General features: G+C 36.1%; 1 protein-coding gene across 13 annotated transcripts in view; it reads right to left on the bottom strand.

Moving 5' to 3' along the window:
- ATP11C (ATPase phospholipid transporting 11C (ATP11C blood group)) overlaps positions 1-19,836 on the bottom strand; it is a 207,311-nt gene that overhangs the window by 3,826 nt on the left and 183,649 nt on the right. For 8 of the 13 annotated variants that reach the window (XM_073227864.1, XM_073227860.1, XM_073227867.1 and 5 more), the window contains 6 exons: positions 18,325-18,452; positions 15,433-15,568; positions 13,369-13,434; positions 10,873-10,976; positions 7,821-7,974; positions 1,561-1,665 (listed from right to left, as the gene is read on the bottom strand). In XM_073227864.1, the coding sequence (XP_073083965.1) occupies positions 1,564-1,665; positions 7,821-7,974; positions 10,873-10,976; positions 13,369-13,434; positions 15,433-15,568; positions 18,325-18,452 (690 nt within the window). In that variant the 3' untranslated portion in view covers positions 1,561-1,563. Of the gene's footprint in view, positions 1-1,560; positions 1,718-2,330; positions 2,422-7,643; positions 7,710-7,820; positions 7,975-10,872; positions 10,977-13,368; positions 13,435-15,432; positions 15,569-18,324; positions 18,453-19,836 lie in introns of all 13 variants that reach the window. The other 5 variants (XM_073227862.1, XM_073227871.1, XR_012127479.1 and 2 more) reach the window with 4 other exon arrangements.

The following is a 19,836-nucleotide window of genomic DNA, read 5'->3' on the forward strand; positions in this document are numbered from 1 at the left end:
CCTTATCAACCAAGGGATAAACTCAGTGGCTAAACTAATTGCCAAATATTTTCCTTGGAGGGGAAGTAAAATACATTCCTGGAAGAAATAACTACATTAAAAGTAAAACAGTTGTTAAAAAAAAACACCTTTCTCAGTTCTATGTTGGGCATTGGAGGAGTAAGGCCCTGGAGAGGCCAAAAGCAGCAGCAGTGTCTAGTCCCCAAACCCAGCCTATCCCCCAAACCATAGACAAAGCTAAAGAAAGCAATCCAGGGGGATACAGAAGTGACTGGAAAGTATGTAGCTAAAATGCACCTCCACACAGCTCAGGGCAAGAGTATCTTTGAAGGCTACAGGGAAGTAGGTTCATTACTGAAGGAAAATATAAGCAGGTGAGTCACTCAACATGGGTAAAAAGATGCTGACCAAGGCAAAATGAGATGGCTTCCAAAATAACACTACAAGTACAGTCTGTGATGATCTGTAGGAGATAGAACCAATGGACTCAATCCATTAGGTTAATTTTCATTCTTTGCTAGAGGGTGGGGAAGTTGATAGCTGACAAAAAAACAGGCTTATAAGGTAGACTCAGAATTGTTAGCTTCAAAGTGAACAGACCTGCAATTTTATTCCTCATCATCATTAATTTTTATGTGTGCATGAAAAATGGCCTTGCACTAAGCTGCATGGATGGAGCTGTTTCCAAACTGACCAGTAAACCTCATTCATGAATTACTCTAAATGAATAAAAGACCTCTAAAGCTCTGGGGTAACAGAGCTAAACAAGGGGGAAACAGAAAACATAGAAGAGGTTTTCTGAGTTCAAGGATTCCTCCCATGGCATATCAATTTCTCCCACATATTTTCTTGAGAAAATGAAAAAATGAATTTACTCGTTTTTCAAAAAATTAATTACAAAGCTTTCTATATAATTCAGCTAATATCCCCCTGAATGGCTAGGAAAGATTTTACCTCTGAAAGTTAAAACATATAGCTCGAATAAAACTTGACATTAAAAAAAGTGATTAGAGTAGACTGTTCATTAATATGTATTTGGGGATCAGACATTTACAAGGACATTAAGTGTATTCTACCTGCATACACACAGACACGGCACATGGAGATACAAACACACTGAATTATTTTCACATAATTCCCAAAAGAACATGCAATGCTAAACCGACTTGACATTATACAGATGCAATTTTGGAATATTTATTTTCAATTTTCCAAATGATCTTTTTAAATCAAAATTATATTTCCTAATCAGTATTAATGAGCATTTTCATATGATGGCATCATAATGACAACTTGCCCCTTACAAATTAAATATACTATATAACCCTTCAGCTCCAGAAAATGTCTGTAATTTTACTCTGGAAAATATTTAGCAAATTAAAAAATATATACATATTTCCCCATATTCCAAGTAATGCATCTTTATATTTTTGCAAAGAATAGTATAAAGTTCACCACACCAACAGCAGAGAAAATTTATAAAGTGGTATTTTCATTTTTTTCTTATAATGCTGTTAATCTGTTTCTTTAAAGCCAGCCCACTGGTTTAACACTAGGTACCTGTTACAATATATTAGATTCGTCTGAGAATGTTCGTAAAAGAAGAAGTCTGACTGAAGGTCTGGTGGATAATGAGTCAGATGCCCTTTTACAGCTCAGATTTCTCTGTAATAGTGAGGTAAAGATACTTAAAGCATTTGAAGACTGGTTAACCTACCTGGTGATAAAAACGTAGAAGAAAAAAATCATTTCCTATAGACTAATCTTCTGGCTAAAAGTACAAATGATTACACTATAGCAAATGCATACCATTTGAATGAACACATTTAAAGACCTAAGAAAGTCTCCAACAATTAAATTATTTTCATAGTAGATGTATGCGGGTATTAGTAATATGTGGCAAACTTGGGTTTTTGAAATGACACTGGTAGGTTATGTGGTAGATGAATCAATATGGTTTGATTAGTAAACCTTACCATCCTTTTGGTGAACACCTCTGAGAGTTGTGCCAGTGCTGAGTGTACTGAAAAGAGAAATTTGTGCAAACCTTTCCCATCTTGGTGAACAGACTAGCTCTAATACGCCGTGGCTTCTACTGAGTACCAGGAAACAGTGGCACTAGAAACGTACACTCCCAAGTTTTTGAAAATAATTTCCTCTCCAGTGTGACAATTTGGGAAGGTGAACAAATGATAAAAGGAAAATGACAAAATACTCAAGTATCAATAGAAGATATAAAAATGAGTCATGTAATTTTTCATGAAGAATCAGAAAATGGTGTCAAGCAAATGAGAATGCAAGCAAGTTGGTACATTAAGAAAGGAAATCACCTTATTCACTCCAAGAGAAACTGTGATTGCTGGAAGTTTGAGAAAGCATGAAGATAGTAGATGTTCCTGAGGAAGGGAGGCGTTTCGTTACCTTGTTCACAATTGCACAAAAGGTGGAAAATTGCAGTAGAAAAAAGAGAAATGCAGAAACCAAAAAAAAAAAGTAAATATTCTCTGAAATGTAAGACATTTAAAAAGAAATCTTGAGAAACTGAAGTAGAAATGACATGTTAGTTTTGAGGACGTTACTTTCTTAAGTATAAGTGGGTTAGAGTTAGGAATAGTCTAGTATATGTGCAAACTACTATTTCTTGGTGTATCAATTTAAAATTATTTTGTTAATTGAAAAACTGACTATTTTGAATAAAATAACTTTGAGATATGCTTCTCATTGAAATAGGGCTTATCTCTAATCATTAATTCACTAACCTACATTGTTCAAAATCCACTGGTCAGAGAGTTACATCCAGGGTTCATCATCAACCTATCTTGAAGTTAACTATTTCCCCTAACCAACTGCACAGATACAATATGAAGGGACTGACTGTCCTTGTGCAGTTGTAAGTTAAAAACCTAATCAAAACTTACACAATTGGACATTTGGTGAAACTATACTTCAGTCCCATTTACCTCTGGACCAATACTTAACTTCCTATATTCTAACATAATTTGATCGGTTCCCCCTTCTTCCTACAGAGACCTCTTTATAAGGGTAGCATAAAGAACTATGAATTTTTCCTTTAAAACACTTAGGAAAAGTAAAAATTGCTAACTTAAAGTTTAATCAGAAAACCTAATAGCTATTTTTTTTCCTTCTTATTCTATGCCTGAAATTATAAGCTAATTTACAGACTTGGTTTTGGCATTTCCCAAGCAAAATAGATGATGAGTGGTCAACTATGGGAATGAATTTAACAATGCTGCTAATCAAGATTACCCATATTATCTACCTAGTGACTAATGAAAATAGGCTTAAAAAAAAAAAGAAACAGCTAAAGTAACACATGTATCCAGCAGTCTAATAAACATACTTTATAAGGCAAATACTTTGACGTATTCATATGTTTCAACATAACTGTATTTTTTCATGTTCATATTTTACCTTAAACAAAGTTGATGACATGTTAAAGCAAATTACCAATTGATAAAGCTAGAGAAATAAATACTTAGTTTCTGATAAAAAAATATTTTAATTCTCTGTCTTCTATTTTGTGGGCAAAAACCTTGCAGCAAGATTAACACGATAACAAGTCCCCCACCCCTGTGTTTAGTACATAAGCCTATTTATATAAGACTGTAATGAAAAGCACATTTTGGTGTGCTTGAAACCTTGTACCCAACCATCAGAGATAAAAGTATTTCTATGATGCAGAAATTATAAGGGTTAAGATATTGCACTACTTTCTAAAGGAAAAAAAAGGAACTTCAAAGTACAGAAGGCAGTAGAAAGCATGGAAAGAATACCTAAAGTAATCAGAACTTGATATAGCTAAAAATTGGTGGGTGTGAGTGTGTGTTAGAAGGATGGGAGACGATGGGCTGAAACAGTATGAAATTTCCACATCCCTTTGCAGTCATCTAGAGCTTTGACACTGACTCAATTAGCAGCATGGCAAAGAGGCCAATGCATAAAGGTCCATCTCAACAGCCAAGACATTAGGATTCAACTTTATATTTGTCTAATCCAGTTCACAGGGCTATTACCCTCAGAACCCATGGTTGTATGTGACACTGTCAGAATTGCAATAATGATCAAAGATTTGTCACCATTGTTATCAAAAGGGTAAACTGTATTTTCCAAAATGCTCAAAGTACTTTTCTGGAAATTTTGCTGAGACAACATTCTTCCTTTTCCTGTCTTCTACTTTTAAAGAGCTCCCTACATAATATAGTATTTCTTCTTGTTCATGCAGATATCCCAAGCAAGGCATGGCCATGTTGCTGGGTCAATATCCATTACAGTGTTCCCATGTCTAGTAGGCACAGGCAAGCTTCCCTTTTGATTGTGGAGGTTTACATGGGAAAACGTACATAAAGATGGGTAGAAAAGTCCTCCACTGAAATGGAAGTGGTATTTACTACTTGGTAAGAAAGTTTACTTGTATTTCACTGATTATGAGAGATAGCTCAACACTTGTGCTAGAGGGGACACAACTTTTTGTGAAATACACTGAAAATTTAAATTTCCTTTGAAGTGTTAAACTGCTATTCCACTGCTGAGTGCTCAATGGTAATTTCATCATATACTGTCAGCAGCATGGTGATGTAGCTTTGTCAATTTATAAGCTAAAGAAAAATCCTGTGATCCTTAATGATAGGATTGTTAGCTCAAAAATTAACTACAGTGCTGAGGAATACACAGCTTAACTCCACCTTTGAGTTAAATGACTAAGCATATCTATTTTGGAAGATGGCACAATTCTTTACAATGCCAACATCATGGCAGAACTCAGCCATGGTGGAGGCCATAATACCAGCCTTTTAACTGAACGCTTCAGAAGGTAATGATTTGGACCCTGAAATGACTCAGTTTTTGTTACAACAAGCCATATCACTGAGTCTACTATTGTTTTATACCTGGTTCAGAAATGAATTCCCTTTGAAACAGCTCCTTGTGATCTGGGGCCACAGCCGATTCATCCCTGAGTTACCAACACCTAGTATGGTAGGTAACTTACAGTGGACCATCAGGCAATGTGTGCTGAATTGAACGGAATTCAACAGAACACTGTTTCTATAATTGTTAAATGTACATGGCTTGGCTTCTTTCTCAAATGCCATGGAGACATTTTCACTACCCACTGCTGAGTTCCCTTCTCAAAGCAGCTGCCAAGACTCACATGAGTATAGCATTGTCAGCCTACTTGCCATGGGCATTTCTGACTGTGTAAATGAAGGATCCAAGAGGTTTACTGACTGAAGTCAGGGGGCTCTCCTGCCTCTAGGTAGAGACACATACTTTTACCCCATTAGGGAGACTGTCAGGTATGAAGTCAACCTGGTGTAAAGAATCTTTTGCCTGTCTTTAAAGTGAGGCCAATGCCTTAGCAAGGGATACTGAACAAAGTAGGAAGTCACCCAATATATTAGACTGTTGGTTATTAAGATACTCTTTCTTCTTTCTTAGAAAAGGCCTCTGACTCTTTGATAATGGTCAAATACGGCCTCATGTAAACACACGTGACTTGACAGAATACCCATGGCTGCCATGTTTCAGTTGGCCTTTATGCATTTATACACACTACTTTGCTCTTGCATTTTCTCACAAGAAAAAAAAAAAGAGGTAGCGCTGCTGAGTGCCCAAAACATATTGTCTCATTTGCAACTCTCGAAATCCCATAGAGTCTGAAAAACCATTTAGCCTTTCAGACATTGGATGTAGAGAGATGTTCATCAGTAGGCGGTTCAATACATGTTTATTGGTTCAATGAGGGTAGTTATAAATGAATGAATGAATGAATGAATGATGTTGATTATGGAAATTTTCCTGGTTGTTTTAGCATACCAACATGCCAAGCTACAGCACAGACACTAGAACTCCTCCTATCATGGACATAACCCGTGGCAAACAAATTTCATGCTGAACCCCTGGCAACATTCAATACTTCTAAGTAACAAGGGATGCAGTCTCAGAACTCCATGCTTTCAATAGATGTTTGGAATCTGCTGTTTGCATGGAGAGAAAATGCTGTACATCTTTAGCTGTGACTGCTTTGTAGCATCCTTCCATGTAATAGCTATTTAACTTATATAAAAGTCACCTCCAGCCAGCATTCTTTTTTTAAAGCAAGGGCCTAAGGAAGAGGATAAGATGCCATGTTAAAAGGTTTTGATTTCTGAGATTTTTCTATCATCTTTACAGTATGAAGCTGGGTGTGGGCTCCATTATCCCAAATGTGAAAAATGTTTAGGAGTACCTTAAAGTATACTCCAAATAAGGAGAATGGAAGAACACCTCAGAGATCCTTCCCAGACAAATTCTCTATTTATACAAGATATCAACCCATTTCTTATTTTAACATTTTTTATTTGGCTTCATGCAAATTGCCACTTGACCATTCTTGGAGGCATTAGTTATATTAACCTGCTTTACGTCTGTTGAACTGATATTAAAGTGTAATCAGACAAGTAAATAGCAATCTCTGATCCAGAGACCAATACCAGGTTGGAAGGAGTTAGTTAGGGGTCTACTGGAAGGATTAAGGAGTAGACTAAGGCAGTCTTTCCTAGGTTAATATTATTAATGTGTCTAGTTCTACTCTAACACATGCAGAAGCAGGGAGTTGAGGTTAGTTCTGACCTCCTAACAGTATACTGATTATTCTTGTATTTCAAGAATCAACATGGCTTATGCCACTGAGAGTCTATTGCTTTTGATTGGGGCTGATACTGACTTGTATCTTAAAGCTCCTCTTTTACATATCTAATCATGGAAGATTTTCCCACTATAATTATTTTAGTTCTCTGCATGATGCCAGACACTGGATTCTATCAATTTAGTAGGCCAAAAAACAAAAACTAAACCAAAGCAGACAAAACAGTTTTGTGGCTAAATTGGTTGGCAAATCTGATCAAATAGGTCAGGTAGATGTAGTTTAGACTATTTCCTGAAAATAGCACTTTAGAGGGGCTATAAGATGTAGCTGGTGTCAATATGACAGAAACTGAGTTTTATTTGGCAAAACAAGCTAGTGTTTGGAAGCAATATGACATACTTAACCTGTTGGTCAAAATTTTTCAGAATTTTTATTTTCCAGTAATCTATCCCTTTCACTTTAAAGGCTTTTTTTAGATATGTATAAAAGATACCAGATAATGCAGGGCCAAGCAATTAGGCTATCTGAGAGTAATAACTTCTCATTCTCACAAGAAATTTACAATTTAAGCAGCAAAAAGAAAAACACACTCATAAAACAATCTTGAATTTTTACAAGTGTGTTCAGGAGGATATGGATGCAGAAAGGAGGATCAGGATGCAGAAACCACATCCAGGGAATTCTCTTTGGTTCAAATATACTGCTGAACAGATAGGGCTAGAAGCAACAGAGAGATTAAGCAGCACTATAATTAAAGGAAGGGGAGAGGTTCGAAAGAGGCGGATTGGGATTATAAACTAAAAAAAATCTGCATACAACTCACAAGGAGATTTCTAAGGTTAAAGCTGGAATGTTGGTGTGGAAATTCCTGGTGTGAAAATTCTAGACTAAATTAAAAAAAACATTTTTTTCTGTTTAAAATTCCATATGGAGCATATGAGATACTCCATATGGACTGCTAAAGGTCACACAATACACTATTAAGGAATTTACTTACCACCTGCATTGGATAACGAAGTTTTTACTACACTTTTTATGCAGAAGAGGAAATTAAGTGATGAACCTGTAAGGAGGGGTTTAACATGCTGTAACTAATGTAATTCTCTTATTTAGTTCATGGCAGATATTGAAGCCCCTTCCAAAAATCAGGTTATAATGTAAACTTAGTTCTTACCCTGGCATTTCTTCTTCTTACACTCTTTAATACTATCAGGAGAATCTCAGGGAAAAGGCTGATAAATATTAGAAGAATTATGGCCAACCATGTGGATATAGAAGACAGCATCTGAGCAAATATGAAATACATTCTCTGTTGTTTGAGAAAAGGCCTAGAGTGGGAAGAAATACATAATGGAAAAACAAATCATTTGCTGTCATATGTAACATAATTACAACTGTCTTTTATACTTTAATAAAAATAATTTTCTTTAGAACATCCTAAAAGTAGTAAACAGATTTCATTTTTAAATGTTTGGAAAGAAAAGGAATGATAATCATAGGGGAAAATGATAATAAAATGCTTTTGACTTGAAAACAACTAAGAAATCAACTTTAAAGCTTCCAACTGAAGAATATTTATTTGCACTAGTAAATGCTGAACCTTCAAAGATATTTAAGAGAAATGATGGTTAATGTTTATGCCAACAAGCATTTTGCTTCCTTGGCTGTTTTACTGAGAATGGATTTGTGCTCTACATTCAGAAATCTAAAAGATATTTTTACACCCTACCCAAAACCCTATGTGATTACAAAAAGGACTGTATAGCTTCTCTTCCTCAAATGGTAGGAATCTACCTTCTCATCCACATACATTGAATACTAGTGTGTGCCACGTAGGCTGACAGACAAAATATTGCCAATAGGACGTTAAGCTTTGGAGTCCAGAAATCCAGAAGGACCCCTCATTCTGATATTGGATTTCATTCTAAGTCATCCACTGAACTATACAGAGGCAATGAGAAGTACACCCAGCTTTCTTTCCCCTGCCTGAGCTGAATCACAGAGTCTCACTAGGCTTTGAAGCTGAGCGAAGTGCAAAGCAGCTGCTCAAGGTCAGGATTCACAACAGACTATCCTCAGATGAGGAGCTCGAGGCAGATAAACTGGTTGTCCCATTTATTAGGTCACACATAGTGCTTACTGCAGATAAATTGATCTCCCATTTAAAAATTAGTGTTTGTACAACTCTTATGTAACATGATAAGATTAAGCTTATGACTCTACACATATGAGGACTAGATTCTAGAGTAAGTGAGCAGAACAGTGAGATGGAGAAACTTATGAGGTCTGGGCTAGACAAGTTTTCTAGGGTTCCTAACATGTAGAAAATATTTCTGCAGAGCTCTACTACTACTCTAATTCTGAAAAGCACCCAGATTCATTTCCGAGGCAGTTAACTGAGCCATAATAAGGGTACAGCAGACAACTGAGAGTCACAGGGTATCCCTTCACATAGTATCTATCATACTCTGTGATTAGGATCTCTAGACTTTTCTTTCATACTTCCATGGCGTCTATGGAGCTTTGTAGGAGAGAAGTCAGAAACAAAACATTATTCCTGGATTGGATTTGGGGCTCAGAAACCATTATTTTCATTACCTTTACCCAAAAAGGGGTGTGTCACAATGCCTCAGGATTGAACATGTCCAGAGATATTAGCTGCAACCACTATTCAGCTGAAGTTTCACATAGTTTCTAGTCACATTTGCTAGGTGCTTTATAGTACTAATTTTATATTCATGTAGCTCAACTCAGCTCTACTTAAAGACAGCACTCTAGGCAACAGAATAAAAAATAGATTTACTAATGTTTCTTTTTTAGTAAGTATTTCTAGTGAAAAGAAACAGGTGTGACAATATTTTTTTAATAATTTAAAGGTCATATTTTTAATCAATAAGGAAGTCTGTGGGAAGAGTTAGGAACTTGTTTGCTAGAAATATTTTATTCTTGTGGTAATTTTACATAGTTGAGATGCTGATTCCATAGATTCATAGAATTACGGTACTCTGGGCAGACCTACATTGCATATTCCATTTAGTTAATCAACTTTGATTCATTTGTATATTATTAAAGGAAACAGAGACTTCTTTCAGCTTCATTACTTCAATAACTTCCAAATAGGTGTCAACCATATGCTATATTTTTACTTTTTGTGATTTACTTCCTTAAGTGATTAGGTTTTTTCAGTTTTTATTTAAGGGTTTTATTTAAAAAAGCTTTCCAAAACAGTAACAGCCTCTTTTAATTAAGTCTCAACAGACATAATGGTGATTCTCTCATCTCTGTGATAATATATAATGTTTTAAATGTATGATTTAGTTCAAATTAGTGCAAAAGTGTACTCCTGGAATCTCACGCTGTGGCTTACTGTAGCCATGCTCTGCTGCTGGCGTCCTTATCAAGGGAAGCCACTGCTTAATGAAAACACTTGTGATACTTTAAAAGCAAAATATAGGCTTCTTGGAGTAAGGAAAGGAGATGAAAACCTAACTTATTTTTATTCCTTATTAACACTCCCAATCACAGCTTATGCGTCCTCTCACTGGATTCTCATCACCTTGAAAGAGGGGTAGGTACAGTCTATTCACTTCTGTATCCCACAGAGTGCCTCACACAAAATGAATTCTGAATAAATACCTACTGAACCAAGATGAACTGAATGAACTTTTGGGCCAAGCCTTAGAGTCTGACTTTATCCCCTCTCCCCACAAAAAAAGATACAGTGATTTCAGGATATAACCTCTGAATATTAAGCAGTATATATTTCATACCTTGAGCACATCTATAGTGACAAGAATGACAATTACATACCATAAAGACAAAACAGGATCCAAATGGATGATAATGTATCCATTGGTTACTACATTATACAGAAAATTCATGGGATGAGTATACTGGAAATCACAAGGGAAATCATGCTAAAAATTACTGTCTCACTTCACAGAGAGAGGTTTACATACCTCCAAGCTGAAAGATTTGGACAGGGGCTCCCAGAAGGGAGGTCTTTTAAATAACTTGTGGAGTTTATACACTTGCATTTGAAATCTTACCTGAAATTAGCAGTGTAACCTGACTAGAGGTAACTTCCAGTCCATTAATATTGAAGACCTGCCATCTTATATAATCAAAACTTTAAAAGTATAATTAATGTTTTCATAGACAATGTACATATACATTATAATCTACTTTGTTATTTACATATTACTCACACATGTACAGCTGCTTACCAAATAATTCCTCCCCAGAAGAATGAGAAAAATACGTAAAAGGCTAAAGAACCCCAAATCACAAAGTGATTTATCCATGTCCAGAAATGAGTATCCAAGGCAAGCTGAAAAGATATAACACGAGAGATTTCAGTATGGGTACAAACTGCACAAGACAGTATACTGTGGTATCTGATAACGTGTACACAATATAACTATTAGAGGACCTAGCTTGGGCCAGGCAACCAGAGGAAAATGGAAAAAGACAAACAGAATCCAGACTTTTCATAAAGCCCCAAGTCCTCAGGTAGTGGCAGCCAGTGAGCTGATGGCAAAAGAAGGTCTAGCTGGTGGATGAAAGGGAAGGGGTAGCTAGGAAGAGTACAGCAAAGGAACAATACAAAGGAGTCGTGAGTGCTCCAACACAACAGATGGGGGTTACTGAATGCAAAGGCAACTAGCTCTATACACGTGGCATCTAGTAGAAATGGATGATGGGTCTGAATATGCAGTGTGCTTTTCAATTGCAAAACCCATATTTATTCTATTAAATTAGTAACATTTTCAGTTGCCCTGGATTTTAATCCTTTCATGTTTCTGCCAGGGCTGACTGTTTCTTCAGACTGTGGCACCTGGGATTTTCAAATGCAATCTAAAAACAAATTGTTTGGTCTGTTCTGCTTGTTTCAAAACATTTAGGCAACTGGACTAATATCAAGGGCAGTTAATTTTTGAAAAGGAGGTGGTGTTGAAGTTTTGTTACTTGCTGTGACACACTGGTCCTCAGTTCTCTTTTACAGTTTCTCTTCAAAAGCAGAATGTTGAAAACATTGTCAATACAGCCCAGCCTTGAATTCCCACCCTCTGGACAGTTAAGGAAAATGTCACAATAATACCCATCCAAAGAAGAGGGGATGGATGTCTTTTGAAGGACCTATGAAAGATACTGTAATAAGGCCAACTTTAACTAAGATGGACACTCGGAAGCCATGGGGCCATACGAAAGGCCTCGGGAAAGAAAAGGTAGAGAAGCTTTCTATTTGAAATCTTCATCTTGTGAAAGCTAAGAATTAATAGTAACAGGCATTTATGGTACTGAGCATATTCTATGTGCCAGACACCATTCTAAGTGCTATATACATATTCACTAATTGACTTCTCACAAAAAAATCCTGAGAGGTAGGTGCTATTTTTTTCTTCTATTTTATGGAGAAGAGGAAACAGAGATCCTAAGAAATGATGTCACTTGCCCAAGGACATCCAGCTAGTAAGTAGATAAACTGAGATGAATTACAGCATTTTGTTTTACAGTACTGAAATATTACTGAAACAGTACATGAATAATGTAAATGTTATTTCTATGCATTATGATAAATGAACTAGGAATAAAAATTTAGAGGAGAAATGCTTTGAGGTCTTTTGTCAGTCATACTTCTATATTCTAGTTTTGACCACTGGACATACTGGAATTCATTCTAAAGTACTCACTCTTGGACTCTGTGTGAAGTGTTTATTACTGGAATGATCAAAATAATTTGATTAAGCTTTCAACCATAAGAGAGTCCCTCCCCTGACTCATCAGCTTCAAAGATAGTATTCTGCAAGGTTTCAGAGCATTATTACACAGCTGCATGTTATTGTCAATATTTTACCAAAACTAACCTTCTTGCATGTTACCTCCTTTATATTCTTACATGTTTCACCACTAATATGGGTAAATTTCAGTGATGAATATATTATGTAAAATTCCATCACTGCCAAGCTAGTTTGCATACACATCCAGTCATAGACAACTATTCAACTGTCTTAAGTATCCAAATTCCTTTAAGGCCTGGCATTCCTTTTTTATTTTATAATGTGTACTAAGTGTTGGACACATTATACATGCTTTACAAATATTAACATATATAATCATTAGAAAACCCTAAGAGATAGTTACTAACAGTGATTTCTATTTCACAAATGGGTAAATGGAAGCTCATGGAATATAAGGTATTCTGACCAAGGTCACACCACTAGTAAGCAGTAGGATCAGGATTCTATCATAAACAGGCTGGCTCCAGATTTCATTTTCTTTGTCACTATATATACATATATATATATATATTTTTGATGAAGTATAGTTAATATACAATAAGGCCTGGCATTTTTAAACAGATATAGAACTTTAAATAATATTCAAGTGCTTAACACATCTACTCACAGCTTATTTACATACCACTTATCATAATGTCTTGAAAATAGCAGGAAAGAAGAAACAGTTTCCAACATAAGTATGGTGTATGAATTTTTAAAACATAAAATTAAATAAAGGAGAGACAATATACTGGAAAAAATGGATCACAATGTGCAAATGTCCAATTACATAATATCATACATATTTTAGTAAGCATTCAGACTTGGATAACAACCCACAATAAAAAATTAAGATTAGAAGATTAAAAAAACCCATTATTATAAGACCAGAAGGTATTATAAAAATGTTGTTAAATATATTTGAACAAATAAAAATCTAACCTTCAGAGTTACAGTGAATACTAAGACTGTAAAAACAATGGTTCCAAAAGTCCAGTTTCCATATACCTGAAAAACATTTAACAATTACATGTACCATGAATACACAAGCTTACTTAAAAAAAAAAGCCAAGTTTAATCTGGTGTTTAACTGCCAAACATTTTTGTATGAATTGTTTAGGGAAATATCTGGTCAAAAGGTCAGACCAAAATGCTGGGATTTACTGTGACCCTAAATTTTCTTGGACAGGTGTACCACATATGTTGCTGGTAGGGTTTCTTTTCATTATTCCATGAAGCATCAAACAGGGAACACACTGGTGAGATAAAGGCACGAAAATATCCTATTCCACTAATAGTAATGTTCATCAAAACAAGTCGTTTGGATGACTCATGTCTTTAAAAGATATGATATGGGCTTTTCCTATAATAGAGAGCTAAAGCTTTCATGAGGACTAATTTACAGATAAATGGACTCACATTTTAAAAATACAGTCTAATTTTTGGCTGTAAATATTAGAGCTATCAGTATGTGCACATCAAAGAAAAGCAGATACCATGTGTAAATCCAAATGATGGCAATGAATGGCACATAATGCTTACCAAATGCTGCCAAGATCTGAATGCATAACATTAAAACAGAAAATGAAATGTAAAAAGTTTTTAAAAAATAAAAACAAAAACTAAGGTTAATAGAAGCAAAAAAGGATTTGATCAAATCACACATAGGTGTTATGTTTAATTGCTAATAGCAGTTCCTACTGTGGTTTTAGCAAACATTTAGGAGGACAGTGACATATACAATAAAATCTAATTAATTAAGATTCCATGAACTCAAAATGTGTGATGAATTAGACAGGCTGGATTGAAGCTCCTCATGCACCAACTGAAGAGTTTGCTGAGTAAATGGACCATGTCAACAGGACTGTAGGAGGGCATGTGCCTACTTTGCGGCAAACCCTATTTAAGCAAAAGTCACCTCTATACAATTTATGTGCGAAATAAAAATACAAAGTTAAATTCACAGAATCAGTCATAAAAGTAAAGGGATCTGAGAAATCATAAAATCTAATCCCTTTTTCTTACTGACGGGCAAAGCTGACTTGGAAAGTTGAAGTGATTGGTTTGAGGAGGCACTTAGGGCGTTCTCCTTGGTAAGTGTTACATGTGCGTACTCTGATCTGCATTAGATTTGTATTTCTTCAAGTTACTTGGTAATTAATAATTTTAATGCACTCATACTAAACTGATTTCTGTTAGTCCAAATTAGCAAGGTTTTGACTGTAGTACCTAATTTCAAAGTATCATTCAAATTTAACTGAGCCTATCACTTCTATAACAGATGTTGATTGTGTAGGTTCTAGACATATTGTACTCAGTAAATTCTTTCTGAATCTTAGCTTGGCTTCACAATATGATTATAAAGAATGAATGACCATAAAAGAAGAAGCCCAGAAATAGCAAATAACACAATGAAAGCACAAGCAAGGTAAAGGGTTTGATTTTCCACTGTGTGGCTCTGGGAAGACCACCCCATCAGCAATTGTCTCTTAGAGCACAGCCAGGGCAAAATCACCACAATACAAGTGCTAAACACCACAATACAAGAGAAGGGAATTCCCTCTTTAATTATTGGGCAAATACTGCAAAGATATGGCAGCTACTCCCTTCAGATCGAAGCCTGGAAGGCCATTATGAGTAAGAACTGAGTGGTTTTAAAAGTAAGACTTTGCTTTTAAAATAGGAAAACCCTAGCTCACATCAAAGTGTAGGGGCCTGAAGTCTGATATACCAAGAACTCTGCTCATCTAGTAAAAATTATAGCCGAGTTAAGCCTCCAGAAGGTTTGCATATAAGCTCTCTAGTTAGCCATGCACACAGGAAATAATTTCTTACTTCAATACTTCTATTATTCTAAAGAAGCTGCAAGAGCTAAATACTGTACTTTAAGAAAAATAGTTTACAAAATGATTACAGCTGCAGTATATGTATGATAGATCCAATGCCTATGGAAAAAAGATAAGCCAAGCTTATGATACCATAAGATATAATAAAACTTGTTTTTACCTTTGCAGTTTCTTCTAGGGATGAAGTCTGAAAGAGAAAATAAGTTCCAAAGAAGAACACAGTCCCTTCAAATGCAGCTAGAAATGTCCAATATAAGAAGGGGCCCAACTGTAGCATGGCATTGCCAGAAATTTTCCTGTTGAGAAATGGGAAAAAACAAAGGTTAATTAATTTCTATAGGCTGTCTAATTATTGACACAGTGAAATACCAAAGATGCACACCAGTTTTACTTTGTTATAATGAGGAGAGCTACCCCTGAGTGGCTGGAAGGCTTTTGTTAAAAGGCCAATCTGAGCAGCAGGTTTATCTTTAGGCAATGACTTCCTGACTGAGGCACTGGTGTAAACTGTCAAAGTGCTTCCGAGTCAAAAGTCTGGCCACTGATAACAATAACATCATCAATAATAATTAGCATCCATTACTGAGCACCTATATGTTAGAAAACTGAGTTAAGAGTTTTATATATTGTCCATATTTATCCACATAAAAACCACAAGATAGGTATTCTTATCATTTCCATTTACAAATTATAAGCCTCACAAAGGTGTATCATAATGGCTCCAAAACTTTGCTGCACACTGGAATCACCTGGGAAACTTTAAAAACACTGATGGCTCCCACCCTTATTCTGATTTAATTGGCATGAGGTGTACCTGGGCATCAGGATATTTTTAAAGCTCCCCAAGTGACTGTAATGTGCAGTAAAATTTAGGAACCACTAATGTAGCAGCATGCCAGAGTTCACTCAGTAAGGGACAGAGCTAGTATAGAATTCTAGGTTGACTTAACTTCAAATCATATGCTCTCAACCAAGCTACCATGGCTTTCCAACTACAACTGTTGAAATATTTCCTTTAATCGAGATTCCTTCTTGGGAATTTAACATTTTTAGGTCTTGGGGTCTTTATATTTTTTCAGTTGAGTCAGGTAACATGTCTGAAGCTGTACAGTCATGCTTTGATAAATGGCAGGTGGACAGATCAAAAGGTTAAAATCTGTCAAAAACAGCACAATCTTCTTGGTACAAGTCAGAATGTTAAATAGAGCTACCAGTTCTAATAGAGCAGGGCTGCAGAAAAGAAGATGGGTTTTGTATGGAATTCTTTTGGCTTCTATTTCAAACTACTCTTAACATATCAAGAGGTATCTAATCACTCAAATTGCACACTTGTTGTCAATACTACCAAAAATGTCCTTGGTCTGTATCAAAAAGGAAACATCCTTGTAATGTCAATGCAACTGATCCTTGTTCAGTTGGTATTGAGTACTGTGGGGTTTCCCAAAAACATGTTAATTAAGCAACTTTCACCTATTAGGATTTCCAGGCACATGAAGGAATCTGAAATCAGAGGATGCATAAAGAAATGCACTGCTGTTTGCCCTAGACTGCAGGAGGGAAGAGGTAGATGCTTCCCAGAAACAAGCTCTCTCCACAGCCACTAAGTCACATTCCCAAGGCAACTGCGAGCCACAGGGGAGATACATCTCCAATTATCCTTGTGGGGAGTACCTAGCAACTGCCAGCCAATGAGGCTTTTGAGAGTCACTGACTTGGGCTGAGGAAGGAAGTGGTTCCAGTCTTTTCCGACCTCCTCTGGGAGTTATACACTGTGGGAAGAAAGGCAGGGGAGTGTCATGGCATGTTAGTTTATAGGTGAGGCTTTCTGGCTGCACTCACATGAATGACAAAGCTCTTTGAAACTCCGAATATGACAGCCAACATGAAAGAGAGCATGAGAGAATGAAGATCTGGGGAATGGCTGACCAGCAGCACAGGCCTGAGCACTCCATATGAACATTGACTTATTATGTGATATTATGGACTTGTGAAATTTTTAGGTGTTATAGGGTACTGTTTTTTTTAAGTCCTTATCTTTAAGAGATTATGTACTGAAATAACTATTTTACATAATGTTTGATATCTGCTTCAAAATAAGTCTGTGATAGAGCAAACAGGGTTACTAAATGAAACAGATTTGGACCTGAATTGATAACTGTTGAAGCTGAGTGGTGAAGACAGGGAAATTCACTATACTATTAATATATTTGCTACTTCTGTGCATGTTTGAAATTTTCCATAATACCTTTAAAATGATGACAAATTTTATAAATCTGGTTCAGTCTAACAACTACTAAATGTGAGTTTTATGAGAACTAGTGGTTAAAGAAACCCCTTAAATTTGTGTACCTTTACTTTATACAAATAAACCACCTGAATCTGACTATTGCACTAGCTATCTAACTGCTATTTAGCAATGCTTATAACGTACTGTAAATTAACATCTTCAGCTGTAGGCTTAACTTATAAAAATCCAATTAAATCATAGGTTCAGCAACTGGGGCTAGTGCCAAGTTTCCCATCCACAGAGAAAACCATCCATTTCCAACTGACACATAATAAATATAATGGCTTATGAGTTAATTATTTTCCTCAACAATAGTTTTAGGATGGGGCTTAATAAATTAAGAAGGCTCTGCTTTTAGGGGCAGCTTACAACAGAAGGCCTAATGTAACATCATCAGTTCAATCCATTTCAGATAGAAATCAACATTAATATTTCAACTACCAATGATCCCTGTGTGTGTCTTTTTAGTTTTTTTTGTAGTTGAAACATTGTGTCTTCCTCTAAGTCTCCAGAACTCTATGAAAATGTGGTTCATTTTAGGAATTAGTGATTTTGAACTAAATGGTTCACACACATTCAAATATAGGACCTATACCTAGAAAATGTCATTTTCCTACTGAATGGTCTGCTTTAAGTAGCTAAAAATTCAGAACAGAATCATGTAACCAAATCAGGTGGGCACTTCTATGTCCTTCCCAGCAGTACATGAAACGAAACACGCAACTTTGAAAGCATGAGGGGGTTTTAACTATATATTCAACTTACATATACAACCGGGGATCTGAGGTCAGAGTGTCAATGTTGATGTGCTGTTCCAGTAGACTGTAGGCCAGGATGGGCAAAGATGTGAAGCAGATATTGTACATTGTAAGGTAAGCAGCATCATAGAGTGGCTGAAATGACAACAGAAGAGAAAGAAACAATCATCTGCAAGAGCGTATTTATGTGTTTGGAAAAATCACAGGCTGAAAGAAGACAGTTTGCTTTTGTGTTTTTTGTGGTAGCAAAGGAAGTTTGGTAAATAAGGTCACTGGTAACTATTGAAAAGAAATGTAGTATAATGCATTATACCTTCTCTTTCAATAGGATCTTATTCAGAATGTTTATCTGCTATAAGTTCTAAGAGACATTAACTATTAATTTTTCAAATATTTTTTGAAATAACCTGAGTCACAGTTTTTTTGGTTAACTTCATACATGGTTTTAAATATCACTATCACCTTCTACAGGCTATATTTATGATACTGAATGTGGCCATTTCCTAAGGATTAAATAGATGTCTTTACAAAAACAAAGCTAAATATATGTACATGGGCATGATTTTCAACTCTTTCTGGTCCTGAATTCTCTAGGCTTCAGACCAAAATTTTCAACTTTCTGCTGGTAGTTCCATAGGCACCTGCATCTTAATGTCTAAAATGTCTAAAACCAAACTCACTAACTTTCTCTGTAAATCTGCTTTCTCCTGTGTTCCCTACCTCAGTGAGTGGCCCCACAATCTACCTCGGTGCCTGGTACTGCTTACTTTGGTGCAAAGAAATATTTTGAAATGAGTGATTTTATCCCTACTTCACAAGCCATTCCTTCTCAGTCTCCTATTTTCTAAGCCCTCTGTTGGAGTGCTCAAACACCTGGTGTTTTCAACTTCATTCGTACGCACTCTCTAGGTAATTTCATTCAGTTCTGAGGTTCTAATGCTACCCATTCACTGAAAATTCCCAAAGATTTATCTAATCTCCAGCCCGGACCCAGACCTGTCCCTTTATTTCCAATTGCCCATTTGACATCTCCTCTTGGGATTCTAGCGTATTTCAAACTTATGTCCAGAACTGAACTCCTGACCTGCCCTCACCTCAAAGTCCTCTTGAAGACTTCCCCATTTCAAGAAAGGGCAACTATATCTTTCTAAATAATCAGAACCAAAATCTTGCATTCATCCCTGACTCTTCTCTTTTTCACACCCCACATCCAATCAATTAAGAATTGTTTATTGGCTCTGCCTTCAAATATATTCAGAACCAGATTACTTCTCAGAACCACTGTTACCACCCTGCAAGGCTCCTAGATGGTTTCCCTACTTCTCCCCTCACCCTAGATAGTCTTATCCATAACACAAATGGACTTAGTAGTTCTAGTAGAAAATTAGCCAAAGATGACCAATATCCCCTCTGGCAAATATGGGTGACTGTTGCTTCTTGACCAACAACGTTAGATTCCTTTTAGTCTTCACTTCTACTGGATAAAATTTACCGAAATGCCCAGTCATAAAATTACCCC

This window comes from Manis javanica, chromosome X (genome assembly GCF_040802235.1).
Source record: "Manis javanica isolate MJ-LG chromosome X, MJ_LKY, whole genome shotgun sequence".
NCBI classification, from domain to species: Eukaryota; Metazoa; Chordata; class Mammalia; order Pholidota; family Manidae; genus Manis; species Manis javanica.